The sequence below is a fragment of the Schistocerca americana genome, chromosome 1 (genome assembly GCF_021461395.2).
Source record: "Schistocerca americana isolate TAMUIC-IGC-003095 chromosome 1, iqSchAmer2.1, whole genome shotgun sequence".
Lineage (NCBI taxonomy): Eukaryota > Metazoa > Arthropoda > Insecta > Orthoptera > Acrididae > Schistocerca > Schistocerca americana.
The window spans coordinates 878,971,791-878,994,308 of NC_060119.1; the positions used below are offsets into that span (position 1 = coordinate 878,971,791).

Here is a 22,518-nt window from a genome sequence, read left to right on the forward strand (position 1 = left end):
TATGGAGTCCTGAGAAACTGGTGTCTAGGGGAAGAATCTAGATGGCGCATGTGGTGAAACAGGCACTGAGATCATGATTGTCATGTTGTAGAGCATGCTTTGCAACAAGATATACGTGTTGTCGGTATACAGCTGCCTATGCCCATTCACCCTAATTGATAATTTGGTGGCAGTCATGCCAATGTAAAAGGCTGAACAGTGTGTAAGTAACATCCGGTACATGACATGGGTCATTTCAGAGTTGTTGCTTTGATAGTATATGTTTTGCCAGTTATAGGGTTGATATAGTTGGTAGTAGGAGGGCAGGTCTTACAGTGGGGCTGGTGATAGGGGTAGAAGCCATAGGGTAGAGAAATGGGTGCAGAAGGAGTATAGGATCTGACAAGGATGTTGCAGTGATTGGGAGGGCAATAAAAAACTATTCTAGATGTGCTGGGCAAAATGTCAGACAGAATAGGCCTCAAAGGGTATGATTTTAGGAGGTCATAGCTTTGTCAGAGTAGCTGATTAATACATTCAAGACCAGAATAATATCGAGTGACAAGAGTTGAACACCTAAGTTGTTTTTTGGAGGGATCAGCAGTACATTGATTGGATAGGATGTGTTGGGAAATCTGTTTTTGAACTAGACTGGTGGAGTAATTACGTCCAGTGAAGGCTGGGGTGAGAATGGTGGTGTATTGCTGTAAAGAATGTACATCTGAACAAATACATTTGTGTTGAATGTATGGGAGGGAACATCTTAATGGAAAGGATAGCATCTGTTGAATGTAGGTACTGTTGTTTGTTAGTAGGTATAAAGTGAATGGAAGTATATAGCTGACCCATGGTGAGGATGAGGTCAACAGCAAGGAAAGTGGTATGGGTTTCAGAATAGGACCATGTGAAATTTAATTGGGAGAATGTATTTTGAGAATCTAAAAACTGCCATTACGACATGTCTTTAGTTCTCACCATCACCTGGCCTTAATTTACATTAACTTCTTCAGACTCAGTATTTCTTCTCAGTAACTACTCTTTCCTTCACCTTGTTTAAATTTTCTACAATATTCATTTTCTGACCTGTCTATTTTTCACCCCCCCCCCCCCCCCCCACCTGTATTACATACTATGCATTTAGCTTTTAACTTTAAGTAACACATGCTAGCTGTTTCAGCAGTAATCTCTGTCTTGTATATTACCCTGGCCCCCAACTTTTAGCTCTGAAATTTTCAAATCTCGTCTGGTGCAGACCCCAACAATAAGTCTTTCCTTCTCGTCCTGTCCGGTAAGTCTCCCCTGGCCTGGGGTTCTGGGCATCTTTTCGAAACTCTTCCCATTTCTTAAACCTTATCAGTTCTTTTCCTTCACTCCTCTTCTTTCCCCTTCAATGCTTCTGACAAAGGAGGGGCCAGTGGCTCCTAAAGCTTGCAAGTTTACATATATTTTATGTGTGTTGTTCTCTCACCACTTTGTGAGTAGATTTCATTTCTGTCCAATTACATTATATGTAAATGTTCTGGATGAAGTCACAATTTATGATTCTTTCATACAACATTTTTTCCTTGTTGGATAAGCTTTTTGCTATCGCTGAACAATCATATCAAACAATCTGCTTCTTATAGATTCAGTACCTGAATCAGTGAAGACTATTTGACTTAGTAGTAATTAAATCAGTGTTATTGTCAGAGCTTCCTCTTTTGGTCAACTATTGAACAGAATGCACAGGAAGAATATAGTAGAAAATCATGTTTATAGAATTGAAATTATATTTGCTTTTGATAATTTTGAGAATGAAGATCTTTGATACCTTAAGTTACTCCTTCCCACTGCTCATTTGTATTAAATGTCTATTCAGTTTGCAAAGTTATGTTTGTATAGCTGAAAGGGCTAATTCATTTCTCATCACATAGGTGACTCTCTCAAAAATATGATAGAAGACGTTTTGCTTCTTTTTATTTAGCAGTCATCTATAGAGTTTTAAAGCCATATGAAGCTCAGCATTGTGTATTTACTCAATAAACTCTCTTTCAGGTGTCTTTTCTCCTCCCTCTCCTTTCTGCCTATTCCTTTTATCATTTATTTCCCCACACCCATGGTCTTTCACCACTTTCTCCATCTCTCCCAATTCAGTTCTCCTTCCCAAACCATCTTCGTACAGTATCTCTCTCACTGTTACAGATCACTTCTTCTGTAGCATCTTTCCACTCTGTTTTGACTTCCTTGTCATCCATGGCCCCTTCCCTTTTCCCCCCTCTCCTCTCCTCTTCTCTCCTGTCCTTTCTTCTCCTCTCTGTCATTAATCTCCTCCATCACCTATATCTCTCCCGTTACTTTCTCTGCCTCTCCTTGATCACTCTATTCTCCCTGCCACTTAAGAAAATGAGCTTACAAGGTAAGGGTAAAATGTTCTGATTGACTTGTATAGCAGAGAGAAATGATGAAAGAGGGAGGAAATGGTGTTAAGAGACAGAGAAAATGAATTTGATAGACCATAGGTAAAGTAGAAAAACAGGCAATAAGGTATAAATAATAGTTAATTTGACTTTGTATTAGCAGTTTTTAAATTTAGAATTTCATCTATGTGTGCTCAATATTTTAGTAGTTAATGTGTTCATTTATCTTGTATATTGGCAGACTTACAGTTTTGTTATCTTTTAGACGGCTGTTGTTTACTATGAGGCTGCTTGTGAGTATGGCCTCAATGTAGTGAAGGAGAATGCATTTAAATTCATCCTAATTAGCCTCCTGTCACGTCTCAATGAGTTCCCTGATCAGATAAAGGCAATCAGGTAATACTCTCTTCATCAAACATTTTGTTATTCCTTAGTTTAGGATGCTATGTAAATGAAAGTGCTATGTGGCACTCATTATCCAGCTGTTACCTGCAACTGATGCAGAAACACTTTATTTCGTCTTACTCAAAAGCCTTGAAAAGTATTAAGTGTTGAGTCAAACCAAACATAACTAATATCTTTAAAGTTCAATGCTGCATGTCAGAAATAAAACTATATTATTTTGACACATTCTAGCTCATACACTCTCATGCAAAATGCCTCAAAAGAATTTTTTAAATATTATTTTAAGATGGACTGTTCATGTAACTCTTTGAATGTCCAGTGTAAACCAAAACAAAAACAAAATAACTTTCTTTGCTTAGAAAAAAAATATTATCTTGATCTATGCCAGATGTTCTTCGAAACTAATTGTTCTACAATCATAAACTTGAAAGATGTTTATTTTGTGAAATCATGTATATTGCTGATGTTAATTTTGTCCAGTGTTCTTTTTGGTATATTATCAGTTCATTGCCTGTTTTTGGCACAATAGTGTAAATGATCATCAAGAGGTACTTTCTGACATACTGACTCTCCCAAGGAACTGCTCCTCACTTTATAAGTGATAATTACTTTCTCTTCATCATTCTTTGATCCTGGCACCATTCTTCCATTCTTAAATGCTGTTAGTCCATCTAAGGTGCCGCGCAGTTAATCCTCTGCCATGGATGGTACCTGGTGTCCAGGTGGACTGTCAGAATTTGGTACTTCTACTTAGGGGCTTATGTGAGGTTGCTGCCACCTTTTCATTGTTTTTAAGTCGGAGTATTTTCCTTGCTATGCTTCTAATGTGTGTGTGTGTGTGTGTGTGTGTGTGTGTGTGTGTGTGTGTGTGTGTGTGTGTGTTTTCATGAAGTTCAGAACACTTCAGTTAAACCAGAAGTACTTCGAAATAAACAATGTTACGGCGTCATTACCAGAATAGTAGAAAAGCAAAATGAAGGGGTACAAATAAAGAGAGAAGCAGCTCTCTGGATGATTCATTATGCTGAGGAGCAGGTGATGGAGATGCTGAGTTTTGTTATCAAGATTTTTTTTTTCCTAAGAAAACTAGACAAACCATCAGCATTCTTAAGAAGAAATCATGTAAATGTATATTTTTGTTAACGTATCTGTGGTGTTTTTCTTGGGAATCACTTGAAATCAGTTTTATTGATTGTGACGCATCCAGCAGTCATAGGGTATATCACAAAACAAAGTAAATATTTTATAAATTTTCACTATGCAGCAGAGCATATAATGTTGTTGCAGTTCTTTAAGACTGTTTGCCATACTGTCTTGAATTGTGTCCCTTGCCTTTGAAAAACTCTGCATTTGAGTACCAATATATCACACAGTTTTAATATATCAGGGACTTTGAAGGGAAATATTCTAATTCAGTGCTAAAAAATAGAGTTTGAGCAGAAAGAAAGAATGAAAAGAACACCCTAACACTCACTTTAGAATCTGTTGATATAATGAATGGCAGTATGGAAAGTATATCATGAACTTGAAGAAAAAAAAAGGGCAGGTGAATGCAAACGAAGCTCAAGTTATAGGATTCTAATGATTTCTTCTAGATGTGTCAGAAGGTTAAGAAAAAAGATAAGCAAAAGGAAAGCAGGGGGAGGAGGGATGGGCAAAAATACAGGGTTTAATGTCCTGTTGATGATGAAGTTGGTAGAGATGAAGCATATGCACAGGTAGGTCAAAGATGACGAAGGAAAGTGACCAGTTGCTTTACAGAGGCATCATCTTGGCGTTCACCATAATCATTGTGGGGGAAACCATGCAAAATCTAAATCAAGCTGCTTAGAGGGATGCGAACCACTCCTGAATATCAATCTCTTGCATTAAACACTGTGACACAGCACTTGGTTGGATCAAAGAAAGGTAATGTGAAAGATACAGATGAAAATGGTATTTAGTTTGGAAAAAAGGAGGAAATCATCAAGAGATGATGGGTAAACTGGCAGTTACAAGAAGAAAGAGGTTATGATGGAAGATGGAATAATTTGTACATGTTTTATATGGTCAGGGACAGTATTTACTAGAGAACGAGTACTCATCTACAGCTGATGGAACACTCATCTTGGAAGATGGAATTCAAATAACTTGAAAACATGAGACATGCTTTTATTTGGCTCACATGTTGCAGGTTATCTTAAATAATTAAGTGACATTGTGCTGTGTGTTACAGGTAATATTTCTCTCTCTTCTGTCACTGATGTTTGCTGAAAATTTTATGGTGACAGTTCCAGTGCAAAGTGTTTGCAAATGAGCAAGTAATGTATGATTTCAGTATCAGTTCTCTATAACATAACACTGAGTAACTCTTATTATATGGGTTGATGTATCATTAAAAAAACACACAAATTTTCCAGACATTCCTGATGGAGCCACGATTGTGTGTATCTATAGAGATGGTATTCTTTGGACTTATGTATGCCTATATACCAATGCAACAAGTGATGTGACAATTCCTCAAGGTGACAATGCTTAACAGCACCAAATAAAAAAAAAAAAATACTTAAAAATGACCAAGACCAGCGATCTTGAAAATATCATTTACTGCCTGTGACATAATGAATACCCTTTCAGTGGCCGGTGTCTTACCAGGCTGTCCAGTAGATACGTGATTACGGACGTAAAATTATAATGTATATGATATCAAAATTCTCAGCCACACATTGATCTCACAATTTAATTTCAATAAATTATAGTATTTGGGCAATGTTGAGAGAAGAAGGAAATAGAAGTTTTGTTCAGAATTAGGAAGAAGGCTTCTCTGTGGTTTACCGTGTACAAGTATGAAATGCGGATTTCGGACACCAGATGTCACACCAATGCAGTTTGTGCTCTAAAGATTTGATGCTGTGCCATTTTGTTGTGTCATCAACAAGTGACAGATGTGCACGAGTGATAAATAAGTGTAATAAATAAAAATGATAAATAAATGTGTGCTTAGTGTTGTTGTTGTTGTTGTTGTTGTTGTTGTTGAGCATGTCAAAATTTATACCAAACAAAGAGCATTTACGGACAGCATTAGTTTTTTGTTTTCATTTGACGAAAACTTGTGTGATTGTACATATCTAGTAAAAGAAAAATGTGGGATACGGGTGCAGCAAAATAAGCACTCTCACATAATGCTGGAATAGTAATCCATGTGGAATTGGAAGCACCATTGAATGAAGATGATTTGAAAACATAAAAACAACTCACCGAGCAATTGGGCGTTAATCAACAAGCTCGTTTGCAATCAGCTATGAGAGATGGGAAAGATCCAGAAGACTGGTAGCTGGTTATCATACGACTTGAATGACAGGCAAATGGAAAAGCACATAAGAGATTTTGCTCTCTCAGTACAAATGGAAGTCATTTTTGCATCATATAGTTACAGGGGGGTGAAAAGTGGATTTATTTTGAGATTCCCAAGTGCAAAAAATCATGGATAGACCCAGGCACACCATCCAATCGACCACAAGACCAAATCGCTTTGGCAGAAAGATGATGCTTCTTTATTTGGTGGGACCAGAGGGGTGTGGTCTATTATGACCTGCTAATACCTAGGGAAATGGTTAATACTAAAGGTTACCAACAACAATTGACCGACTTAAACCATTCACTACTTGGAAAAAGGCCACAATACTGAAAGAGGCAACACGAAGTTATTTTTCTTCATGACAGTGTTCCTTCACGTACGGCAAGACCAGTGTGCGACACATTGGAAGCACTCGGTTGGGAATTTCTACCCCGTGTGGCTTACTCACCAGATTTGGAACCTTCTGATTACCAAGTGTTTGCATCAATGGGTCAAGCACTTGCTGACCAGCACTTTGGTTCGTACGGAGATGTGAAAAAATGGTCCAATGAATGGTTCGCAGCAAAAGAGGAAAATTTTTACTGCCATGGTATTCATAAATTGCCTGAAATATGGGAAAAACGTATAACAAATGCTGGAGCACTCTGTGAATGAAGCAGTATTTATCATTCTTCTGAATTTAACATGGAGGTTTTTTTTTTTCTTTTTTTTTTTTTTAGGACAAAAAAAAAATCCCCAATTTATATTTGTACACCTGGTAGTGACACAAGAGTGCAAGAACTATGTGCTTTGTCATAATTGCTTTCAACAGAATCCCACCACTGCCCCTATTCCCTCCCTGTACAGCTGTTTGTTCAGGTAATGGCCAAGTTACATTGTGTGCATTCTGCAACATGTACCTCGGTAGTCCATGTTTATAGCAACCAACAGCATTGTTCCTGCTAGCTATGTATTTCTCTGCCAACTGAAACATGTGTCACTAGAATCATAGTTGTAACCATCTAACAATAATAGCTATGTAGGATAAGATAGATTACTATTTACTATAAGGAAGGTACGTTAAGTTGCAGACAGGCGCAGTTAAGAGACACTTACATAAAGCTTTCAGCCACAGCCTTCATCAGTAAAAGAGAAACACACACGAGTAAAAGGGAAACACATACCATTCATACACACAAGCAAGCACAACTCGTGCACACATGACCGCCAACCCCGGCAGCTCAGGTCGGAATGTCCAAGTTGCCGGAGCTGGTGGTCATGCTTACTTGTGTGTAGGAATGGCGTGTGTTTCTCTTTTGCTGATGAAGACTGTGGCTGAAAGCTTTGTGTAAGTGTCTTTTAATTGTGACTGTCTGCAACTTAACGCGTCTTCTTTACGGTAAGTAGCAACCTATCTTTTCCTACATTGTTGATATTCCTACCTGGAGTTTCCATTGTTTAACAGTAACAACTTGCAGATAAAAACTATGTAGTGGACCAGGACTTGAACCTGAAACTTTTTTCCATTCATGGGCAAGTGCTATACTGATTGAGCTATCCAAGCATGACTCTCAACCCATCCAGAAAGCTTTCGTTTCACTATTACTTCTCTTCTGCATTTCAAACTTTACAGTTCTCTCGCATGCATTCCTGGACTAGTACTCCTGGAAGGAATGATATTGTGGATGGTGTGTAACTGCAACACTGAGGATAAAGGAATGTTGTCCCAAAAACAAAATAAACAGAAGATTAATTGTCTATTGGTAGCATTAGTGGTAGCTGTAAATAAAGTTCTTGTAATTTGGTGGGTGTAACTCAGCATCTTTAGAATAATGATTAATGTCATCAACTTACCTTGCACTTGAGGCTTTGCTGCAGATAATGTTTCCTGGAAATTTCTTAAGTGAAAATGCGCCGGAGAAGTGCGTGGTTCTCAATAATCATGTAAAGACATTTGTTTCAGCTGTACTACTTATTATGTCACAAAGCAGTCATCAGAATCTTCCCTCATACTGCTCACCTCTACTCCTCCTCTTACATTCTTTGTATACCTTTTACAACAATCAATGCGTCGTTACATACAGCAAACTCGCCAATAACAAGTACAAAAGTTATCAGCGGTTACAAAAAGTAACATCATTCAATAATTACAAACAAAATGCATAGACTGTGATACAAAGTCAACCACACTTCTCCTGTTTTTGAGGAAATATTGTGGAAATGCTTTAAATAAGCAATGCTGACTATATTTTTGTTAATTACGTAGAAGCTTCTCCATCTCAAATCTTCCTAACATGTCTCTGGTTTCTTATACAGTACATTACTTTTTGATGTGAATAGAATTTCAATACATATTACAGTAATCCAAGTGGTCACTTTGTTTACATGGTCAGTAAAATTTTGTTTTATGAGTTTCAGTAATAACTAAGTGATTAAGTGTTGTTATGATTACCAATTGCATAACAAGCTGATGGTATGTTAATCAGAGCTGTTACAGGTTTCAGACATTGTAAAAACAGTATTTTTGGTATCTCTTTCATTATTTGATTGTTCGTAACTGAATGGTTCTAATTGTAACAAAACAAATTGTTACACATTTTCCTAGCTGTGAATGGATGCAATATTGACAAATACCTTGACATGACTGTATTCAAAATTACATTTCAGTGTTCAGAAGGTAAAATTACCTACATGGATCCTACCTAATGATAGAGGGTGGGGCAAATAATAGTGGCCAAGACAACAGAATTCCATGGTACAAAGAAACACAGCAGAGGAAAGGGAATACAGTACTAACCTTACTATAGCAGCTGTTGAAAGTGACCTCCATTCATCTTCTGACACTTTTGGGCCCTGGTCAGCAAGTTGCTGAAGGGGGATTGAAGCTGGACTGTTGGATCTGATGCAATCTCATCCAAAATGTTCTGCTGCAGTTCTTGGGGACTATGAGGACTGTTGTGATACATTTTAGATTTGAGGGTTCCCCACATGAAATAACTGCATACTGACTGACGTGGGTAGTCAGCTAGGGTTGTCACCAGACTGACCTCTGCACTTCTCCTCTCACACTGACACAGTCCTCGCTACACTCAGTACTGGTGTGGATCACGTGGCAGGTGTACACATGGTGTGCAAGTCATGGGGCATGGTTATAAGCATACATTCACATCAAATCATATCCACTCATCTGGGCCACTTTCATTTGACCCACCCTGTATAACAGATAATTAAGCAACCTGAATTGGCTTTAGTGTCAGGTGAAAGATAAGCTAAAGTAATTCTTGTAAATGGATATATATATCTATATGTTACAGTCAAAACCTGTTTTTAGTTAGAACACGTACTTACTAGTTAAAACTAGTTTTTACTGAGCCACTTCATCAAAACGCATTTTGCCCAGTTAAAACTAGTTTTAACTGACTTTCGCTTTTGACCAGCAGTAAATTGTAGTTGTAACTAAGGCTATCAGTATCAACTAGTTTCAACTAGTAGGAATATGTTCTAACTAAACTAGACAGAACTAGTTATCACTAAATTTATTTAGGGGCAAATATTAAAATTAAGAGTAACACTACATCTAAGTCATTAATATTAACTACAGCAATACAAAAATAACTATACACTGAAAAAACATTTTAAGGAACATTACAGAGTCATATTAACAGTATTAGTTATGAAAGCAGAAACAAAATAATCATACAGTAAAAAGTATATTAATTACTCATACATATGACAAAAGTTGCTACAGTCTTAATAAAAGAGAATGTACCAAAAAAATTTATCAATTAAATTTTAATTATTTGTTATTGCAAGGCAAACTGTCATGACATTTTGAGTTACAAAGGTTTCCTTTTTTCCTACAAAAGCACCTTTTTGAAGTACATGCCTTCTTACACACACAGCAAACAAATCCTTATCCTGATCCTAAGGCTGCCATCTTGGCAGCAGTTCTTAATGATACCTTTGTCTCTGACACGCCGTCCAGCAACATGAAGTTCTCTTTGGACACACCGAATTCGGATCTGGACGAGAACTTTTAATTAGCTTGTTTGAAACGTGATTAGGTACTTAATACATATTCTAAAATATATTATAGTGTAAGTATTAAGACTTAAAATATTAATTAATTACTTGAATAGTTAGCAACATTTTCAGAGCATTAAATCAATGAAGTAATGAATATGTCTGAAATTTGCCCTTAATTATTGAAATCAATTCAGAAACACATAGCTGCAATACAATTTGTCAAGTATCCCAATAACATTGGGGAGATCTGCTTTTGCTCTGTCAATAACAGGAGTCCGTATAATTATGTTGTCACTGATTTCTACAGTGGCTTGTATAATACCAGAATGATATGCCCAATTTTTCATAAACTGTACAAAGCGAAGACCGTTTGACCAGTTGGTGGTAATGTTGTCTTGCACCCATGAAGCCAGTATTTTTTCAGCGTCTTGGTTGGCGCATTCAACAGAACCTTGGCTTTGGCTGTGCCTCGGTTTTCCGTGAACCAGTTTACACTCAGGCCAAAAAACAGCCAGCTCATTTATGACAGAATTAACAAATTCTCTGTCGTTGTCAGAGTGTAAAATACAAGGAGCATCAAATGTCAAAAATATATCTGCTAAATGATGTGCCAATTGCTCTGCCCTCTTGCTTTGCAGTTCACGACACAAAACAAATTTTGTCAAGTGGTCCTGATACACCATTATATACTTAAATCCACGATCTTCTTGAGTTTGCATGTCGATCAGATCAACTTGGCAATGACTGTTCATTTCTGAATGAAGTATAGGTTTCGAAACACGCTCCCTTTTCTTAATACTGCTTTTGCCCTGACAAGTTTCACATATAGACGGATAAATGTTTATTGTCTCACTGTTATGTTTGCATATTTTCTTGAAGTTTCGACCTTTAATCTGCCTCGACCTCCTTGACTGACGGCCTGATGAGCTGCTTCAATAATGTCGAAAATTTCTTTGACACATAAGTAGTACTTCACAGGCTCTTTTCTTGTCACTAACTTTCTGGTCCCACAAATATTAATAACCTTGAATCTATTTAACCTTTTGTACTGCTTCTGTATCTTTTTCTCAGCTGATTGTGCTTCTTCAATTTCGTCCACTAATTTATCATAAGATTATTTTGTCATAACATTGTAGTGGTTTTCTCGTTTGTCGTGCTCTTCAATCTGTAACATCCTTCTCACAAATTCTTCCTTCCATCGCCTTCCTTGATTTAGACCTGCCATAATAAATACGTACAAGCTGATCTGCACATGCTTAATGCCTCTACCATGTTGTTTGTTGTGGCGAAAAGTGCCCAGTGGCGGGCTATTGTCAACCGCTGCAGCGCTGCTCAGGCGGGGGATTTTGGCGCCTAGAACTCTTCCCGCGTGTGTACGAGGGGCGTTTGAAAAGCCCATGCGAAGTTTGAGAGATGGCACCATCGGCGCTTATCGAGGTCATGTTTAGTTAGTAGCATCTTTGGAAAGAACTCACACCAAGTTTCAGCCGTATTGGTCTATTTCTGTGTGTTTGGCATTCGTGGGAATCAGAGAAGTCAAGTGATTGTCAAAAAAAGGACGAAAAAGAGATTTGAGTGGTGATTAAACATTACTTTATGAAAGGCAAAATGCCTCCGGAGACTAAAGAGAAGCTTGAAAAACATTACGGTGACTCTGCACCTTCGATTAGAACAGTTTATAAGTGGTTTCAAAATTTTTGGAGAGGCCATATGGGTAAAAGTGATGCTGAACGTTCTGGACACCCTGTGGAGGTTAACACTCCAGAAATTATTGATGAAATCCGTGATATGGTGATGGATGACAGAAGATTTAAGGTGCGTGAGATTGCTAGTGCTATGGGCATCTCGAATGAATGGGTACATAATATTTTGCATAAAAATTTGTACATTAGAAAGCTATCCGCAAGATGGGTTCTCGAATTACTCATGCTTGACCAAAAACGGAATCATGTGAAGTGTTGCAAGAATGGTTTGCAGCTGTTCAGGAAGAATCCGCATGACTTTAAGCGTTGTTCTGTCACTGTGGGTGGAACATGGATACACTACTATACTCTTGAGACCAAACAATATTCTAAACAATGGGTTACCAAGGGAGAATCTGCACCAAAAAAGGCGAAGACCATTCCTACTGCTGGAAAGGTTATGGCGACTGTCTTTTGGGATGCATCAGCTATCTGGAAAAGGGTAAAACTAGGTGCATATTATTCATCATTATTGAACTGTTTGTAAACTGAGCTGCAAGAAAAACTGATTTTTATTTTTGCACGAACTCTTCCAATGCCCCTCGTAATTCTTTCCGCACCTCTAGCACTTATTGTAGCGGCACGTATTTGACACGCGTATGTGCGATTGTTGTGGGGGCAAGTGATTATCTAACTGAATACCTAACATTTCAAAGGTTTTCACAGTAGTAAAACTGTTGCAGAATTAAAAATTAATTATTATTAATTTTTATATAATGAGGAACACAGTTTCTTGAAGAATATTTATTAGAAATGACTCTTTGTATGGTATAGCTCAAAGCATGGTATTGCATACAATTCAACATCCCACTCTTTACAATACATACGCATTTCTCTTCTTACGTTTTTCCCATTGTAATCCAGTTTGCAGCACTCGTCATTTTCGCGTCGGCGCCTTCTTATTTTCACTATCTGGAATGTGTTTGGATGTATGATCAGTATTCCAATAAATATTGAATTACACAATACAAAAATGCTGTTTTTTATTTTTTATTTAAATCAACACGTAGTTGCTCTTAATTTTAATATTTGCCCCTAAATAAATTTAGTGAAAACTAGTTCTGTCTAGTTTAGTTAGAATGTGTTCTTACTGGTTGATATTGATAGCCTTAGTTACAACTAGAATTTACTGCTGGTCAAAAGCGAAAGTCAGTTAAAACTAGTTTTAACTAGGCAAAACGCGTTTTGACCAAGTGTCTCAGTAAAAACTAGTTTTAACTAGCAAGAACATGTTCTAACTAAAAATGGGTTTTGACTGTAACATATACATTTACATTATGTTATCAGTATTTGATTATTTTCGTTGTTAAAGTAATTCTTAGAATCATATGAAGAATAAGCTGTTACGTTTCATGGAAAAATGCTCCAGGCTTATCGACAGCCTGGTACATTGTTCCCAGAATGCATTTTCACTCTGCAATGTAGTGTGAACCAGTTTGAAACTCCCTGGCAGATTAAAACTGTTTGCCAGACCAGGACCCAAACCTGGGAAGTTTGCTGTAAGGGTCTGTCACCAATCATGTTAGTATAGCTCAGTTGGTAGTGCACTAGCTTGTGAAAGCCAGGTTTGAATATGGGTGCAGCACACAGTTTTAATCTTTTTAGGAAGAAAAAATTGTGATTTCTCAACTGGTCACGTCCTGCACCAGACTTCAGCCCCATTGAAAAAAATCGGGCAAAGAAGAAATGTACCATATGAGAAAACTGGCCTGACCCTGTGCCAAGAAGCTATAATGACCTTTGTAATGTGGTTCTTGCTGCCTGGGAGGAGGTGGCAAAAAATGAAATATTTATTTTTCACCTCGTAGAATGATCCCCTTGGAGAGTGCAGAAAGTCAGTGAAGTGGAGGGAGGGCCTTCGGTGTGGGCATTAAGTAGTGAAGAAACTATATGCTGCGCCCTTTTGAGGGTCAAAAAATTGTTATTAAGAACCATGAAACCATGAACTATTCATTGCGTTAATTTCATGTTTCTGTAGAGGTCAAGCCAGCCAGGCCATGTCACCGACCATCTCAAGTTTGGATGAAACTTGGCTTATTTGATTTCCCTGTGGAGTTAAGTAACAGTGCCAGATTTTAGCATTTTGTCTCTCACTTTCATTTTATGACACTTTGGCATTTGGAAGTTTTGTTGTATTTATCATTGTAATGACACAAGATAGTTGCTAACATTTTGAAAATAAATTAACAATTTTTTGTTTATTTTACAATCTGTGTGGAATTGAATAGTTAAATACTCATTGTGGTGCCAAGGGTGGTGGCTTGCGTTGCCTGGGGCTTAAGTTGGCTTTTAGTATAAGGATTGTAAAAGTAATTATCTCATACTTTTAAGTAAAACCATAAAGACAGGAAAAATCTATACTTAAATTTTTGTATTTTTATTTTGTAAAAACAAGGTCCACCATAATGTCAAATATTAAGTATTTTTGCAAAATAATCATCAAGGCATGAATTATTAATTAAGAAAATCAAATTAATCAGTTTTTGTTTTTTGTTCCTTTTTTCTTTTTTTGTAACAGACATTATTATTTTTATATTTCTTGACATCCTAAAATAAACCACTGAAATTTCAAAGGTTCTGGATAAAATGCTTTTGACTTAACTGAAATTTTAAGTGACTAAACTTGCGGAAGGAAAAAAGAAAAGTTAATTAAACATTTTTAAACATGACTACTACATACAGAAGACGTGATTTACAACAGTAACTTTTTTTTTTTTTAATAGAATGCAAACACTCCTCTGAAAAGTGGCAAGCTTTTTCAGTTGATGTTTTATGTTATGAAGAACATGAGTAATGAGAACTGGAAAAATATCATTTGGATTGGGCCAATGGAGGGATGGTGAAGCTCTTGAAGGATGCATAAATTGTACGATAACACCATGCTCTTTTCTATTATATTCAATGAGTATTCCAAAGGATCACATATGGTAATATTTACAAGCTACAAATCTTGATGGGATATGGACTTGCTGGTTGGTAAGATAAAGAACAGTTTACGCCGAGGTACAATGTTCAGTTGTTGACCATCGCAGCATTGTAGAACTGGTCTTGGGAAAAAATTCAAAATAGTTTCTAAGATATGGCAAGCACAAAATCATTTTCAGTGAAAGGGTTTCTCAGTGGAATCGAGCATGAAAAGAGGACCAAAACCAAAATCTGAAATAACTGATTTAGTTATAATTTTTAGCAAAGTGATGAACAGTCTAGAGATTTACCAGCAATAAAAGATGTTGGAAGTACAGAGAAAAGGCAGTGTAAAAGTAAATGATTAATATTGGGCAGTATACTCTAAATTTATTCAAATTTTTAATGCAAAAATCTAGCAATTGCTGTAGGCTTTTTCTGCATTGAGTTCTCTTTACCCCAAATTGTGTGTTTTAGAAGGTAATAATGGTACCCTCTCACTCTTCATCATTCACCAGACCATAATTTTACTAATGAACACAATGCCATTTGAAAAATGCTACAAACATTCCACAAAAATTGTAGAATATGAAAACCTGATCTCTACATGTATGGTATACTGTAACAAATGTGCGTCGAAAGAAACACTGCCTTGTTCCCTTGGAGAAAGGGAGGGGGCACCACACAAATGGTCACATGTACTGTAAACATTGTTGATTTTGTTGAGGATATTTCATCTGAATTTGTAAAACTTGCTCAGTTTTCTTACATTGCCCAGTTTCAATCAAAATATTACTCTTAAAGAATCATCTGAAGTAAATGCTGCCACAGTATCAATGAACATTAGTAAAAATTACTCTGTTTACTATCTAGGATGACACCCATTGATACTTTTGGATGTCTGGATTTTTCACTAAACATCCTATGACTCTTGCACTATACATCCTGTTATAGCTACTATAAAAAATTATAAAAATGAAAGGTTAGTGTCTTTATGCTATATCAGATAACATGGAACTTGATGCCTGTATTGTCCGCAAAACTCAAGAAACTGTGACGGAATTCATCAAAGAAAGACATTAAAGTGCTAAAAACAATCCACTATCCTAGTGATGGCTTTGCAGGTCAATAAAAAATAAATTTGACTTTATAAACATATATCTTCATCAAAGTGCCAATGGCCTTGCCACAGTGGTAACACCGGTTCCTGTCAGATCAATGAAGTTAAGTACTGTCAGGTTGGGCTAGCATTTGGATGGGTGACGATCTGGTCTGCAAGTGCTGTTGGCAAGCGGGGTGCACTCAGCCTTTGTGAGGCAAACTGAAGAGCTACTTGATTGAGAAGTACCAGCTCTGGTGTCATAAACTGACATACACCCGGGAGAGTGGTGTGCGACTACATGTCTGACACAGTGGCCGGTTGGTACCATTGGGCTTTCGAAGGCCTGTTTGGATGGAGTTTAGTTCATCAAAGGGATTTGAATATTGGTGCTGAGTGATCTTTCTTCACAGTTATTTGCTGAAAAACTGACTGTGTAGACTGTTTGTGTTAGGAGTTTTAATAAATTAAAATTTCAGTTATATCAAAAGCATATTATTCAGGGCCCATGAAATTTAAATGTTTTTTTTTTTAGATACTCAATTAAAAAATTAAAAAAAATATCATTTGTAAAAAATAATAAACAAAAAACCCATTAATTTGATTTTTTTCTAGTGATTGCCCATTCCCTTAGGATTTATTTGGAAAAATGTATTACGGATTATCCCTTTTCCTTTATGTGATGTTCGATGTAATAGTGAACCATGTTTTTTCATAAAATAAAATTCAGAAATGTAGGTATAAATTTATTTCTTCTTTTGATGGTTTTACTTAAAGGTTCTGTGACATGGTGAAGACATTCCATGTACAAGTAAATGATGTATTGCGCACATCCTTGGTGCTAGATGTAGCCTTGTGTGGAATGTCAAACAGCGGAAAATCCAGGATGGAATGTAACAATATTATGAAAAGGAAAGTTGCCACTCACCATATTGCGGAGGTGGAGAGTTGCAGATAGGTACAACAAAAAGACTTGTTACAAATAAAGCTTTTGACCCGTAAGGCCTTCATCAAAAATAGACTACACAACCCCCCCCCCCCTCCCCACACACACACACACACACACACACACACACACACACACACACACACACACACACACACACACACGTGTGCGTGCGTGCCCATGGTGTTTTTTTTTTTTTTTTTTTTTGAAGACCTTACAGGCCTAAAGTTTTATTTTATGACAAGTCTTTTTGTTGTGCCTATGCATGACTCAGCTGTATTATGAGTGTCAACATTCCTTGCGTGGAATGTGTTACATGACCGGCAGCTTCGTCCTTTCTGTCCACATGGCATCACTAGCACCTAAAGATTTTTCCAAGTGCATGGAGTTCGCACAGTGGTTTTTACAACAGACTGCCCTGCACCCTTTATTTCTGGCTGAGGTCATGTACACCATTGGGGCTCTGTTTATTTGTGAATACTGCTTCAACATCCATAGTTCGCTTGTTTGGGCACATTTGGGTTGATAAGGTACATTACCTCGTGCTCATTAACAGCAATTCGGTGTTAATGTGTGGGCTGGCGTTCTTGGTGATAACTTGATTGGACCATATATTCTTCCATTCTGCTTCAACAGATGGAAATATCACATGTTCGTGGAATACATTTTGCCAGAACTGATGAAGGATGTACCTTTGAATGTTAGACAAGGGATGTACTTCCAGCATTATGGGGCGCCAGCCTGTTTTCGATTTACTGTAAGGAATCATCTGAGAGCCACCTTTGGGAATAGATGGATTGGTCGAGGTGGCCTGTGGCTTGGCCACCCCCAGTCACCTAACCTCATGTGTCAGGGTTTCTTTCTCTGGGGACATATGAAGCTGCTGGTGTATGAAACAGTTGTGGAAACAGGAGAATACCTCATCACTACAATTGCAATCACTACTGGTACCATTGCAGACATGCCAGGAATCTTTGAATTGACAGTCAATGGTCTGATGATGCACTGCATACATAAATGTCAGTGGCCATGCATTCAAGCACTTACTGTGAATGTCACTGCTGTAATTAGCACAGTAAACAGTCTTCTGGGTAAATCATCGCTAGCATCAGAAATTGCCATAAGGGCCCACACATACCATAACTAAATACAGGACAAATCAAAAACGATTTTACAACTTTGGAATGATGTAGAAATTTATTGAGATAACTTACAGAATCAGTAAATGTTCATTTTGTAGAAACTACCTCAAGTTTGCTTGACGCAGTACATCAGCACCCCATTCCACCACCAGGAATGCCATAGTAGAGCACAGTTAAAATGACTACATTCGTTGGTACAGAGTGTGCTCGCTATGTCTCTTGGTTTCATGAAACAAACTCTGCAACAACTGTTCAGCATAAATTTCGCACTGAATACACTAGAGGATCTCCAAGCAGGCCTACAATTTACTCTTGTCACAAGAATTTTGTTGAAATGGGATGTTCACTGCAACAGGAATAAATGACCAGGTCGCCACATATTGATGATTGGCAAACAGGTCAGGGTGAGCTTTGCCCACAGTTCACAAAAGTCAATGCAACGTGTGTCTTGTGAAACTGACATTTCTCAAAAGACCATTTGGTGAGTGCTGCATAGTTGTTTACACTTGAAAGCATGCGATTTACTATAGCACAGTACATTAGTGAAGCAGATACGGTTGCTCTTGGGAAATTGTGTGCGCAAATGTTGCATTGGTAGAGGACAATGAGACAATTCCTGAACATAATATTCTTCAGTGACAAATCAACGTTTCTTATCGGTAGCATTGTGAACACCCACAACTGCAGAACATAGGGCGGCGAAAATCCTCATGCGATGCTGGAACATCTTCATGACAGGCCCAAAGTTAAAGTGTTTTGTGCTTGTAGCAAATTGAAAGTGTATGGCTCTTTCCCCTTCATGGAGAAAACTGTCACTGGTATTATGTATCTGCATACACTTGAAAACAGTTTAATCCCAGAGATTGATGGAGATGACAGTGGTGGGATGGTTTACTAACAGTAAGATGGTGCACCACCTCATTTCCACATGGAAGTTTGAAGTTTCCTTGATAATTGCTTCCCAAGTCAGTGGATTGGCCATGAAGGAGCAGTCGCATAGCCACCTTGCACCCTCAATTTGACACCAGTGGATTTCCTTCTCTGGGGTTTCATTAAAGACTCTGTGTATGTTCCTTCCCAACCAAATAATTTAACCAAACTGAAAAATCAAATCTATGCTGCTGTTGCACTAGTTACGCCTGATTTGCTGCAATAATCGTGGGAAGAAATTTATTACCAGTAGGATGTTCGCCACATCACAAATGGTAGTCACATTGAACTAAAATGACACTTGATATTTTTGTGTGAAATGTGAGGTTACTTGCTACAAAATGACACATCTGCTGATTTTCTAAGTTATCTCAATAAATTTTGATATCTTTCCAAAGTTGTAAAGTCCTTTTTGACTCACCCTGTATAGTTGTTTTGATGTTCTCTACCTCATGTATTAATTTGAATGAATAGTTTTGGAACACCTTGTGTAACTTCCACTGATGGTAGGACTCATGACTGGCCACAGGAACTTTAAGAAACAACTACACACTATGGGTACAAAGGAAGAAGGCCCTAAGTGTAGACGTGTGTTGAGGAGGATGAAACCACACAACATTTAGTCTCCCAATGGAAAGCCTTGGGGGGCAAAAGATACAGAATATTTTGGTTGTTAAAGCCTGAAGAAATTATGTCGTAATAAGTAATGAATAAATGGTTCCTTCTATTCCTCAAAGATATTGTTGGCTTTACTAGAATAACAGAAAATGAATCGCACAATAACTCAGTTTCAGTGTGGGCAACACTGTGTTAAGAACTCTGTTGTTTTTGTCTTCCTGCTTAAATAAAATAAAATAAAATAAAATCATATCAATCAATGTAACTTCTATATTTCACATTGTTTAGATCAGAGATAAATTATCATTTTTTTTATTTTACAAATATTAGCAAGTGCCATAAAATGGAAGCGGAGAGGGATAAGATGCTAAAATTTGATCTCTCCCTAGGAAGAACAAAAATGTAGAGCTTCATCCAAATCTGAGACGTTAGGTGAGAAAATGCTTTTTTACTGGTTGGCTGAACTGAGAATAACCTATGTATTGAACAAATTAATGCAGCAAAACAAAAAAATTACTGTTGGAAGTAGGATTCAGTCTGAATATTGCTGTCATGCAGTTGCTTATCAGCTTGTTCACTGTGTCACCAAACTATGAAGTCGCTGTACTAAGTCCCTCGATATTCAGGTATTTCTTAGTTTTGTTCCTCCTTCACTTCACCTCATGTTTTCAAATACTATTTTGTTGCGTGAAATCATCGGACTGACACAGAGCAGATTTTTTTGTGCAGTTTTAGACAGTGCAGTACAGTATTTTTATGAGGAATGACTCCCTTAATTACACTCACAGCTACAAGTGTTCATTACTTTTATGAACAGTTCTGTGTAGTCTGTAATGTGCTTGACTCTTTTATAATGTTACAAGCTATTCAAATTATAGCCATCGTCATGTTCTTTGCATCAACTGTACATTTTCTGAGTGGTTGCAGACATGAACAGAAGTTGACATAAACAGTTGTTCTGGAACCAGGTGTTGTTTTACCTGAGATTTTAAATAAGAAATGATCAAAGAAACTAGGTGTACTACAGGATTAAGCAAAAGACAGACACACACAGCTATATTGGATGAGGGTCAAATCAACAATAATTTATTCAGGTATTAGTTTATATTAAGGAATTGTATTTTTTAAACACTTTTGTTTGGAACAATACCTCAGTACATTGATTATAGAAATGGAACTGTATAAAGCTGGAATTATCAATAAAATATAGACTGTTATAAACACTGAAAGTCATTTTATGAAAGGAAAATACAGCTCTCCAGATGGAAGAGTGGTATCAGTAGATTATAATAAAGGAGATTATAGTAAAAAATAAGCATTTTAACTATGCATAGCAAGGAAAATGGCTAGAGGACAAATGTACGGATGTAGCGGCTTGTCTCACTAGGGGTAAGATAGATACTGCCTACAGGAAAATTAAAGAGACCTTTGGAGAGAAGAGAACCACTTGTATGAATATCAAGAGCTCAGATGGCAACCCAGTTCTAACCAAAGAAGGGAAGGCAGAAAGGTGGAAGGAGTATATAGAGGGTTTATACAAGGGCGATGTACTTGAGGACAATATTATGGAAATGGAAGAGGATGTAGATGAAGATGAAATGGGAGATAAGATACTGCGTGAAGAGTTTGACAGAGCACTGAAAGACCTGAGTTGAAACAAGGCCCCGGGAGTAGACAACATTCCATTAGAACTACTGATGGCCTTGGGAGAGCCAGTCATGACAAAACTCTACCATCTGGTGAGCAAGATGTATGAGACAGGCGAAATACCCACAGACTTCAAGAGGAATATAATAATTCCAATCCCAAAGAAAGCAGGTGTTGACAGATGTGAAAATTACCGAACTATCAGTTTAATAAGTCACAGCTGCAAAATACTAACGCGAATTCTTTACAGACGAATGGAAAAACTGGTAGAAGCGGACCTCGGGGAAGATCAGTTTGGATTCCGTAGAAATGTTGGAACACGTGAGGCAATACTAACCTTACGACTTATCTTAGAAGAAAGATTAAGAAAAGGCAAACCTACGTTTCTAGCATTTGTAGACTTAGAGAAAGCTTTTGACAACATTGACTGGAATACTCTCTTTCAAATTCTGAAGGTGGCAGGAGTAAAATACAGGGAGCGAAAGGCTATTTACAATTTGTACAGAAACCAGATGGCAGTTATAAGAGTCGAGGGGCATGAAAGGGAAGCAGTGGTTGGGAAAGGAGTGAGACAGGGTTGTAGCCTCTCCCCGATGTTATTCAATCTGTATGTTGAGCAAGCAGTAAAGGAAACAAAAGAAAAATTCGGAGTAGTTATTAAAATTCATGGAGAAGAAGTAAAAACTTTGAGGTTCGCCGATGACATTGTAATTCTGTCAGAGACACCAAAGGACTTCGAAGAGCAGTTGAACGGAATGGACAGTGTCTTGAAAGGAGGATATAAGATGAACATCAACAAAAGCAAAACGAGGATAATGGAATGTAGTCGAATTAAATCGGGTGAAGCTGAGGGGATTAGATTAGGAAATGAGACACTTAAAGTCGTAAAGGAGTTTTGCTATTTAGGGAGTAAAATAACTGATGATGGTCGAAGTAGAGAGGATATAAAATGTAGACTGGCAGTGGCAAGGAAATCGTTTCTGAAGAAGAGAAATTTGTTAACATCGAGTATAGATTTAAGTGTCAGGAAGTCGTTTCTGAAAGTATTTGTATGGAGTGTAGCCATGTATGGAAGTGAAACATGGACGATAACCAGTTTGGACAAGAAGAGAATAGAAGATTTCGAAATGTGGTGCTACAGAAGAATGCTGAAGATAAGGTGGGTAGATCACGTAACTAATGAGGAGGTATTGAATAGGATTGGGGAGAAGAGAAATTTGTGGCACAACTTGACTAGAAGAAGGGATTGGTTGGTAGGACATGTTTTGAGGCATTAAGGGATCACAAATTTAGCATTGGAGGGCAGCGTGGAGGGTAAAAATCGTAGAGGGAGACCAAGAGATCAATACACTAAGCAGATTCAGAAGG

The 22,518-nt window shown here is 37.5% G+C and overlaps 1 protein-coding gene across 2 annotated transcripts in view; it reads left to right on the forward strand.

Moving 5' to 3' along the window:
- The window catches only part of LOC124614170 (protein germ cell-less), a 102,373-nt gene that overhangs the window by 43,798 nt on the left and 36,057 nt on the right, over positions 1–22,518 (forward strand). For both annotated transcript variants that reach the window (XM_047142922.1, XM_047142923.1), the window contains exon 5: positions 2,641–2,771. In XM_047142922.1, the coding sequence (XP_046998878.1) occupies positions 2,641–2,771 (131 nt within the window). The remainder of the gene's footprint in view (positions 1–2,640; positions 2,772–22,518) is intronic.